We start from the raw sequence: 11,400 nt of genomic DNA on the forward strand, positions 1-11,400 counted from the left end.
GCAAGCTATTCCCTAACCTCGGCTTTTATATCACTCTAATAACAGTGTTTATTTATTTTCTTCTTTATATTACACACCTACCAACACAGTAGTGTATTGAGTTTGTTTTTTTTACCTTTATTTTACCAGGCGAGACAATTAAGAACAAAATTATTATTTACAATGCCGGCCAACAAACATAGAGTTAGAACTATGTTGTCTAGCCAGCTAACGTTAAGGTTACATTGTAGCCCTTTTTGGACAGCCAGATCCTCACACACTTCTACAGGTGGACCACTGTGACTCTGAGAGTAGCCTATATTGAACAGGTTCCGTAAAAAATGTACATTAAAAAACAAACAAATATTATAGATTATTCTCTACAGACAGTTTAGGCTGTTATCGTTCAGTAGAGTCCCAGTTCCCTCAAGATGGCGGCGCGCTACTCAGACGCGAGGCTTGGAGTGGCTTCAACGCTGGTGTTTTTTAGTGTTTTTAAGTACATTTGTATGTACATTTTTATTTTAGTACTTATAGGGAACGGTTGTGTAAATAGTACCTACAGCAGACTAGACTAACTAGAAGTTGGTGCGCAAAATGAGAGGACTGTAACAACGGAATTCTTGGAACAGCAGAGAATCCCATTCGACATCGCTCGGTCGCCAGGTGAACAATACTACGCTCTCCCAACACTCAAGCGCAAACGTCGGCGGCGAGACCGTAAGCAAGCGAAGGGGGGGCCTGCTAGCTAGGCTGAGGAGAAGCCTGAATAAACCTGCTTTGCCGAGTATTTTCCTATCCAACGTCAGGTCTCTGGCAAACAAGATGGACGAATTGAGACTGCATGTCGTTACCAATAACATCGTGGGAGATAGCTGTGTGATTATCCTAACGGAGACCTGGCTAAATGACACTATCCTGGACTTCGCGGTAGGCCTAGAAGGAAGGACCCTACACCGGACGGACCGGACTTTGCTTAGTGGGAAGACCCGTGGAGGCGGCCTCATTATATCTACGAAGGACAGCTGGTGCTTAAACACGAAAACTGTAAGTAGCCACTGCTCCCCAGACCTGGAATACTTGACTGTTAAATGCCGACCCACTTACCTCCCGAGGGAATTCAACGCAGTGTACATAACATGTGTTTACATTGCGCCAAACGCGGATGGTAGCTTAGCATTGGCGCGGCTATATGACGTCATCAGTGGTGAACAAAGCGCGGACCCACAGGCAGTCCATATTATCGCCGGAGACTTTAATCATGCTGACCTGAAGGTAGTACTACCCAAGTTCTATCAGCATGTTAAATGTGCAACAAGAGGAGAAAAAACACTGGATAAGGTGTACACCAACATCAAGCTTGCTTACAAGGCTAGACCGCTAGCTCATCTAGGCATGTCTGACCATGTGTCAATCCTCCTGATCCCAGCCTACACTACCATGAGGAAAAGTGCTCCCATCACCACTAAGACTGTCAGAACCTGGCCAGCAGGGTCCGCTCCACTGCAGATCTGCCTAAATGACACCTCATGGCAGGAATATGAGCATGAGGACCTGGAACAGTTCACGTCGTCGGTTCTGAACCACATAGTGAACTGCACCAACTCAGTCACCGTGGACAAACGGGTCCGGGTCTACCCCAACATGAAGCCATGGATGACTGGGAAGGTCCAAAAACTGATCAATGAGAGGGACAACGCCTTCTTCGCAGGGAAGGGCACACTGCTGTACAGCACCACCAGGGCTAACCTAAAGCGCGGCATCCGGGAGGCCAAGGCAGACCACAGAGAGAAGATTGAGGAATGCTTCCTGAGCAACGACTCCAGGCGGGTGTGGCAGGGGGTTCAGCACATGACAAACTTCAGAGCCAACAGGCTCACAGCCGCAGAGGACGACCCCCTGCTGGCGGAAAAGCTGAACTCCTTCTACGCCCGGTTCGACGAGGGGCGAACGGAGGTAACCACAACACAAACACCACTCTCTCCAGCTCTCAGCAGCCTCACCCTCACAGAGCATGAAGTGAGACGCGTGCTGAAGGCGGTGGACCCCAGGAAAGCCTCAGGGCCGGATGGCGTCCTGGGACGGGTGCTGAGGGACTGCGCCGACCAGATGGCCGGGGTTTTCACCAACATCTTCAACCAGTCCCTGTCCCAGGCCACCATCCCACCCTGCCTGAAAACCTCAACTATCATCCCAGTCCCGAAGAAAAGCACGGTGAGCTGCCTAAACGACTACCGCCCGGTGGCACTCACACCAATCATCATGAAGTGCTTCAAGAAACTAGTCCGGGCCCACATAGTCACACGCCTCCCGCCCAACCTGGATCCATACCAGTTCGCCTACAGAGCCCACAGGTCCACAGAGGACGCCATCGCGACGACTCTCCACTCCACTCTATCCCACCTGGAGAGGGGAAACAGCTACGCGAGACTGCTCTTTGTGGACTTCAGCTCTGCCTTCAACACCATCCTTCCAGACAGGCTAGTGACCAAACTACTAGACCTGGGACTATCACACTCTATATGTGCATGGATCAAGGACTTCCTGACCGACCGCCCCCAGAGGGTGCGGGTGGGCTCCCACACCTCCACAGCCCTCAGACTCAGCACTGGGTCCCCCCAGGGCTGCGTGCTAAGCCCCATCCTCTACAACCTCTACACCTACGACTTCACCCCCGTCCACCCCAGAAACTCCATCGTAAAGTTTGCAGACGACACCACCGTGGTGGGCTGCATCTCGGGGGGGGACGAGGCGGCGTACAGGGATGAGGTAGAGCAGCTGAGCAAGCTGTGCAAGGTTAACAACCTGCTAATGAACCAGTCAAAGACCCAGGAAATCATCGTGGACTTCAGGAGGAAAAAATCTGAGGTCCAGCCCCTGCTCATCGACGGAGAGAGCGTGGAGAGAGTCTCAACCCTCCGATTCCTGAGGGTGCACATACAGGATGACCTGTCCTGGAAGAACAACACAGCAGCCATCATCAAGAAGGCACAACAGCAGCTCTACTTCCTGAGAGTCCTCAGGAAGGACCACAACAAGCAGGAGATACTGGTGGCCTTCTACCGCTGCGCAGTGGAGAGCATCCTCACCTACTGCATCTGCAACTGGTTCTCCAGCTGCACAGCCGCAGAGAGAAATGCGCTACAGAGAGTCGTGAGAACAGCCCAGAAGATCACCGGCGCCCCCCTCCCCTCTCTGGAAGAGCTGTACAACACACGCTGCCTCAGGAAGGCCTCCAAGATCTCCAGAGACCCATCCCACCCTGGGTACGAACACTTTGCCCGGCTGCCCTCGAAAAGGCGGTACAGGACCATGGCCGCAAGGACAAACAGACTGAAGCTCAGCTTCTACCCCAGGGCCATCCAGGCCCTGAACACAGCAAAGACCTAGGTTCTGGGCCCTGGACAGTCTGGATGGATTGATGGCAGCTGCTGGATTGAAAAATCAGGTGTAGTGCTGAGGCACAAATGTGTACATTTCAAGCCTGCAAACTGCGACACTTTAAATGAATGTGCAATAACACTATGTGCAATATGACAACCCTAGTCGTTTTATCTGTACAGTATAGTATAGTATAGTGGATAGTGTACATAGCCTTTATTTATGTAAACCAGCTCCTTTCCCTTCTTGTTTTTTTAGTTTTTTTTTCTTTCCTAGCACCAGGGGAGCCATCCCTCCCAAATTTCGTTGTTTGGTACCTGTACTATAGCAATGACAATAAAGACCATTCATTCATTCATTCAGTTTGTTAATGATATTATGATACCAGCAGTGGATGTGTAGAGGGGTTTCGAGACAAGACTGATTTGTGTACTCGGAACAATGAGGACAATCGTTGGTTGCACTCGTGACCACCTATGATGTGTACATATGTTTGCACACTTATCAATGTCCATACTTTGGAGTCAAATTACCTGCCTGACCCAGCTGGAGCTGCTCCACAGGTGTCCTGGGGCCTTTGTGTCACAAATGAAAGAGCACCTAGGCTTCCTAACGGCGTTTAAACCGATACACTACCCCGTTTTCTTATTATAACGTTTGAATGTTTCAATGAGTTGGGCATACAGCCATGTTTGGTCTTATTTTACGGTATATTGGTATCATTTTCATTATTATGTGGTGTTTTGACTTATATAGGGCTTCCAAAGCGCTTTACAATGGCCTCTCATTCACCCATTCACAAACCAATGGCAGCAAGCTACCATGCAAGGCGCCGGACTGCTCATTGGGAGCAAATTGGGGTTCAGTGTCGTGCCCAAGGACACCTCGACATGTGGCCATGCACAGTTCGAACCGCCGATCTGCCGACATTGCGATTATTAGACGCTGGCTATATCTCCTGCGCCACAGCCACCAGAGGACAGAACACACCACCACACAAGTGTTAGGAAATAGCAATTAACTTTATTAGATTCAGGATGAGAACATTCATAAGACAACACGAGGTAATAATAATAATAACTTTATTTGAATAGCACTTAAACTGCTTCACAATAGGAAGCAGCAAGCACAAATACAATAGGTAAAAAACAACACATTTTAAACAATATAAAAACAGGTATTTCAATTTTTAAAAAAACACACAATTTCGCACCACAAATAGAAATAGGTAAAAACAAAAAATTTAAACAAATTTAAAAACAACTATTTCAATTTAAAAACACACAACAGCCGACCAACCCCCGGCAGAGCCACCCCAGGCTACCCTTCTACCCCACCTAACCCCCAAATACCCCAAATATGAATAACCTAAGTTGAATTATAAACCCCTGAGTCTTAAGGTTTTAGAAGAAGACGTAGGCCTATCTAAGTTAACCGTTTACTTTATTCCCCTGACCTACGTTCGTTTCTTAAATACGCTCGCTGGGGCTAAAGCCTGTGGCTGGTTGCCACAACATATCCTCTAGTCTAAAAGTTACATAGCTGGGCTTTCTAATCTCGCCTCTATGTAGTGTCCTAGGACACTTATCCCGTACATATGCGGGACCGGTCCCCACCGAGGGTATCAAAGCACATTACCGTTCGCGCAACACAGCGCCACTGTTGTCATCTTGTTGAAGCGCCATCGCGATAGTTCCAAACGTAGAACAGCAGAATAGTTGTCCACCAGTTTGGTTATTTCAGCAACGGCAGTTGTGGCGAGTGCCTCCATGATGGAGGACAGCTGAGTCTGAAATATCACTGATTCCAGCATTGTACCCGGGAAAACTTCTGCCTGGTTTAAAGCACCAAATTCTCCCCCGGCTAGTCGGCTACTATAATAACAATGCAATGTGACGTCCCAAGTAATTTACCGTAAGCACACAAGTGGATTGCGCAGCACTTTCAAGGATGCACATAGATTTGCATTGAGAAGCATTCAAACCACCTGATGAAATCATACTTCAAAACACTTTTGGCTTTTGGAGTATTTTCAGTAGTTAACCGTTGGCAAGACATTAATCTATAGCTCTGACACTCAAAATCCTCTCCTCATGCCCAACACATTCGGAATAATCACAATTTCAGGGAATTTGTTTGAGAGACTTACCAAGGATCTGATTTTCATACTCTAATACAGTTGGTTAGAACATTTCTCTCTTTGCATGGAAATAAAGGTATTTGAGTGGTCTGTATATTCCTGGCTAGTTCTTATACAGTACTTACCTAACATACTTTTCGACAGTAACAGCATTTTCTTCCACATTATCTTGCTGATTCCAGTAAAGTACATGAAGTAAGTTCACAGTTTGACTCCCCCAAACTAATACAGGTTCATATTGTCCTCATCCCCCAACCTGGACAAGGCTAGGGCTGGGGGCATAGGCAGTCTGATCTGAGGTCTGTGCTTAAGGAAAACCTACTCCTCGGGTGTCAGCACTTTGGATATGTCCATTAACCGTTTGTTTGTCATATCCAGTTCAGTCCTCCTCTGATTGGCCAGTCGCCTGCAGTGGAGGAAAACATGGAGTGGGTGGATGAAGGTGAGGAAGCTGAGGAGGGTTACACCCACATTCACCTGGAGATAGAGGAGGGGGAAATATCACACAAGTGTTCTGTTGGCATAAGTGCAGATTTGAAGGACTAGTTTGGTTTGGTTTATGCCGAAAGGCTTCACTGGGCGACTTGACTTGGCAAAGTACTGGATTTCCGCTTCATTTACCGCCAGTATTTCTCTTTATGTCATAGAAAGAGACAACGAAACATATTGTCTATGTTAGATAAAGACAGAGGAGGACATACGTAGAGAGGATCCCCATGAAGGTACTCCTCGATCAGGTATAAGACAGGGAACTGAAGCAGCAGCATCATGGCAGACAGTGATGTAATCAGACCAGACAACTTCCCAAAATGGCAGCTGGGGAACCTGGGGAGAGACGAGAGGAGGGGAGACAGACAGCTGAGTTTAGTCAACTATGGTGGTAGGTAGTGAGTCAACTATGGTGGTAGGTAGTGGGGTTAGGGTACTTTCTGGTTAGGTGTTGCTAATGTTGTTGTAAGCCGGATAACTACCAAACATTTGCAGTTTTTCGCACGTTGAACACGCACGCATACACATGCACACATTCAGGGACACAGAGGGTCATACACTCTCTCAAACACACACACACACACACACACATAGTGAACGTACGCAATGCTGACGAAGGCTTGGTGCCCTCCATACATGAAGCAGTTGTTGACGGCCTGCAGGACGAAGGTGACATACTGGAGAGGGAGGAGAGGAGTGGAGAAACAGACGGCAAAGAAGAAGCACTGGAGGGAGGTGAGGAAGAGGGAGAGCGAGGTGGAGTGCAGGTCTGCTTCTTGCATTGTCTCTCCTTTGGAAAGAAAATACAAATCAGGAGTGAGGTGAGAGTGAGGCTGAGCGATCTAAACATCTTAGAACTACTTGCTTCTCCTGAATCAATACAGCCGTACCTCTGTTGTGCTGCATTGCGGCTGTAACATGTACATTAAAGGCATGCGTTTAGTATAAGTATCTTTGACCTACAAGTAATGTCCACACTTCTACCAGTCATTTTCTAACTCACCTGGTGCCAGGGGTTTCCCCTTGTGTCTGTCTATGATGAGGCCATTCCAGGGAGCACAGAGAACCCCACACAGATGGGATAAGGCAAAGGCATTGGTGTACTGACTCACTGAGAGAGAGAGAGAGAGAGAGAGAGAGAGATGTTTAGTACAGTAACAGTTCATAATTACACTGCGGAAGAAAGAGAGGCGTGTATCTTACCCAGGGACTGGTCTCTGTAGGCCAGCCGGTTGAGCATCGGGTTCACCGTGGCGATGAAGAGTAAGTGACAAAACTGCATGACGGCGACCCACACAAAGTGCCACAGGAACAACCAGGACAGGACGCAGCTCCTAAAACTGGCCACTGAGAGAGTGAGCGAGAGGGGGGGGGGGGAGGAGTTGTTTTGTGTTTAGTTTGGAGATTGTTCATCTGCTTGTGTGGACTTATGCATGACTTGACTCTGTTTGAAAAAGTATCTCAGTATCTGCCTCTGAGAAAGGCAAGTATTCTCACCTTCCCCAGGTTCAGGTCTTGGATGTAGTAATTCACCCTGCATGGAGGCCTCTGCATTCTTCTGATATTTACTATTCTCCTCTCCTTTCTCCGCTCCCTCATTTCTTCCCTTCTTTGGCTGTCGACGGCAGCTCACCCTGTCGCAAAGAACTCAGCGTCAGAGACGCATTTCAGCAGAAACGGCTTTTCACCACCGTCACCATGGTGATTGTGAATCTGTTGTGGTGCATGATGGGAGCTGTAGTACTTCTGACCCGTAAGTGTATCCCTCTGGTAGCGGGTAGGGGATGTGACCCTTGGGCATGAGGAAGAAAGTCCGGAAGAGGTGGAGGATGCTACAGGCAGAGAGAGCGAGGAAAGAGGAGCGGAGGGAGACGCCTTGTTCATGGAGCAGCTTCAGAGAGACAGGAGAGAGAGAACAGGCACAGCAGGTTAGGTTATTCCAACAGTCAACAATTAAATGAGTTAATATTGACTCGTTTGAATTTGTTTTTATTTAGCATCTGCTATGTTTATGAAGAAGACAGCAGGGAAGGCAGATGTTAGATTAGATGAAGCAGATCATCACTGCTTCTCTACATCACTCGGAATGTGCGTTACCTTGACGATGAGGAAGACTGCTGCAGAGGAGTCGAAGGCCCCTACGTAGGCGGTTATGACTGTGGTGCGATGGGAGTAAAAGAGGTTCCCAACCTAAACAAAATATATAGAGGACTCCTTAAAGAGTGTACCATATACAGCGATGTGAGGACTCAGCTAGGCTTGTTGACGTATGGAGAAGCTCTTTCTTGTTTCATAAGATCACGTTGATGTCATTAGTACATTAGTACACAAAATATGCCATTTAGCCAGTGTGAATCGAACCCACAACCTTAGTGTTGTTAGTGCAATGCTCTATGCCTACTGTATTTATGCTTAGAGGCAGCACTTCGACCAATGCTAGGTAAGGATGCTGTGCATCTGGTAAGTCACAGGAAGAAAAAATAAGAGGCAGAACAGTGAGTATCCTGCTTGCCGGTGTCCAGTCACTGGGCATCGGGAGGGTGGAGGACCTTCGCCTGCGATTCACATGCGGGCGCGACGTGAGGAGCTGCGGCATCCTTCTGCTCACAGGGACATGGCTTGGTCCGTCCAGAGAGGATCATGCCGTCAAGCCAGCGGAGTGTCTCTCTGTACATCGCTCCGACGGGACTTTTGAGGAGTCCACGAAGGAGATGGGAGGTGGTGTTTGCTTCGTGGTAAACGAGAAGTGGTGTGACAACAAAAATATAATCTGTGCATACCCACCCACCCCCCCCCTCCAACCTACTGTACATATCCTTTGTTTTTCTGTGTGATTTGAGTGTGATTTTGTGTGAGTTGAAACCTGCTCGTGTAATTTGTAAATTGAATTGTAGCACATCTTAGGAGCCGGCAGTAACATTTCACTGTACATTGTACCTGTACGATATGCACATGACAAATAAAATTGACTGACTTTGAAAGCAATATTAGAGGTCAAAAGTACCAGCACTGGCATACAAGTACAAGTTTTAGAAAAAAGGTGAATAGACGACTAGATGTTTGTTGGATTATGTGAGGTTCTGGGCCTGTAAGGGTTTCATTTACCTGAGCATTGGTGGTGTAGAACATCATTCCAGACGTCATCAGGCACGACACAGCAGGAAACAGCAAAGCTGACAGGTCTGAGTATGTGTGTGTGTGTGTGTGTGTGTGTGTGTGTGTGTGTGTGTGTGTGTGTGTGTGTGTGTGTGTGTGTGTGTGTGTGTGTGTAAGACGGAGAGAGATAGAGAAAGAGTGAGTGTGCTACCAAATGTTATGTTATATAGCAGAAGAAAATGTTGAATTATGGAGCAGTTTGTGTTACTACACAAATGGACTATGGCCTGCTTCTAATTCCATATGTGTCATCATAAGACAAACTGCTTCATTATAAGCAATGTTACAGATAATTGTTGATACAATGCTGTCACTCGAGGAAAGGGAAAACCTCTGACCGAATTCGGTAAATAAATCACCTGCTCTCAACAGGGCGATCAACAGTGTCCCACTGGTGTACAGAGATCTGTAGAAAAACAAGCTCCTATTAGGACATATCCCTCACACACGGTGCAACTATACCATGGCCCTGCTACGCAACAGAGTGAGTTTGCCATATATATGTTACGGTACATGTGGGAAAACTAGGGTTAGGGTTAGGTGCTAGGGTGCTACGGTTAGGGTTAGGGTTAGGATTAGGGTTAGACATGCCAGGATACAAGTCGACGTAGCACCTAACCCTAACCCTAGTTTTCCCACATGTACCGTATTCCCACATGTACCGTAACATATTATACACTGAACAAAAATATAAACGTGACACTTTTGTTTTTGCTCCAATTTTGTTTCTGCTCCAATTTTTCATGAGTTGAAATCAAATATCTAAGACTTTTTCTTTGTGCACAAAAGGCCTATTTCTCTAAAATGTTGTTCACAAATAGTAGTGAGCACAAATAATAGTGAACACTTCTCCTTTGCCGAGATAATCCATCCACCTGACAGGTGATGCAAGATGCTGACTAGACAGCATGATTATTGCACAGGTGTGCCTTTTTTTATTGGTCACAATAAAAGGCTACTCTAAAATGTGCAGTTTTATCACACAGCACAATGCCACAGATGTTGCATGTTTTGAGGGAGTATGCAATTGTCATGCTGACTGCAGGAATGCCCCCGCCCCCAAAAAAGAAAAGAAAATGCATACCTGTGAAATCAGCATCTTGACATGCCACACCTGTCAGGTGGATGGATTATCTCAGCAAAGGAGAAGTGCTCACTAACACATATTTAAACACATTTGAGAGAAATAGGCCTTTTGTGCACATTAGATAGTTCTTAGATCTACCTATCTATCTATCTAGTGTACTGTTAGTCAAGTGGTAAGTGTACAATTTGTCATATGGAAGTTAAGTATACAGTAAGTAATGCCCCGCGGTGGCGTAGCGGTCTAAGCACTAGCCACTAGTGCAAGCTGCCCACCAGGGACTGGGATCGAATCCCGGTCTCGCCAGACCCGGATATGGCCGGGGCACACACAGGGAGCGGCATATTGAGCGGCCGCTCCCGAGGGCGGTATAGGACTATTTCCGGACAAGGATCCGTCGCGCAACACCGCCCCCGGGGTGCCGGAATAACGGTGTTGGGCTCGAGGAGCCAGACAGCTAGTCTGCCTGGCGATCTCCTCTGGGGCTGCCGGCCACGGGGTCGTGCGGCGGATCCTACGCAGGGGATAATTGGATGCTAGGTTGGGTTCAATTGGATACCAAATTGGGTGAAAAAGGGATCAAATCTGAAAAACTAATAAAAATTAAAAAAAGTATACAGTAAGTAAGTATACAGTTTGTCCTTGGTAAGTGAATGATTTGTCATTTGGTTACGGATATTATTTGACTATTAGTCAAATACGTTTGGGTGTGTCACGTGTCATCATGTGAACTCACATTGTCAGCAGTCTTGTCACCATGGTACCAAAGTGGTCGAATAGGAGCCCCAGAGGAAACCTGATGATGTTCATGAAGAAGAAAGCCACGATGAAGACCAGGGAGAACTGTGCATCCTGACCACTGCAGTCTGAGAGAAAGTTAGTGTGTGAGTGAATGAGAGAGAGAGTGTGTGTGTGTGTGTGTGTCTGCACATGTTTCTGTGTGTGAATTGTGTATTACATCCAATACATTTACATATGAACATATGCCTCCTCTAAGTTCCCTCTCACCTGTGTCATGCACGGTGGTGTTGAGCCCGACCACATCGACACAGAAGTCACCAAAGTAGCCGTCGGCCTTGAGGATGAACACTAGCGATGCCCAACCGTACGCGATCCCGGAGAAACACAAACTCTCCACGAACCCGGAGACTAGGGTCAGCCTGTGACGCAT

At 47.2% G+C, this 11,400-nt stretch overlaps 1 protein-coding gene across 1 annotated transcript; it reads right to left on the reverse strand.

The window, feature by feature from the left end:
* Positions 1-4,734: 4,734 nt before the first annotated feature.
* On the reverse strand, positions 4,735-11,400 carry LOC308160734 (equilibrative nucleobase transporter 1-like; the record flags this gene model as incomplete). The annotated part of the gene is made up of 12 exons (XM_080534676.1): positions 4,735-5,977; positions 6,202-6,325; positions 6,593-6,779; positions 6,993-7,100; positions 7,193-7,336; positions 7,487-7,623; positions 7,741-7,880; positions 8,087-8,179; positions 9,095-9,171; positions 9,505-9,551; positions 10,966-11,095; positions 11,238-11,400. The coding sequence occupies 12 exons, from the start codon at positions 11,398-11,400 to the stop codon at positions 5,819-5,821; spliced, it is 1,509 nt and encodes a 502-aa protein (XP_080390802.1). The 3' UTR covers positions 4,735-5,818.

The sequence above is a fragment of the Nansenia antarctica genome (genome assembly GCF_963989245.1).
Source record: "Nansenia antarctica genome assembly, chromosome: 6".
Lineage (NCBI taxonomy): Eukaryota > Metazoa > Chordata > Actinopteri > Argentiniformes > Microstomatidae > Nansenia > Nansenia antarctica.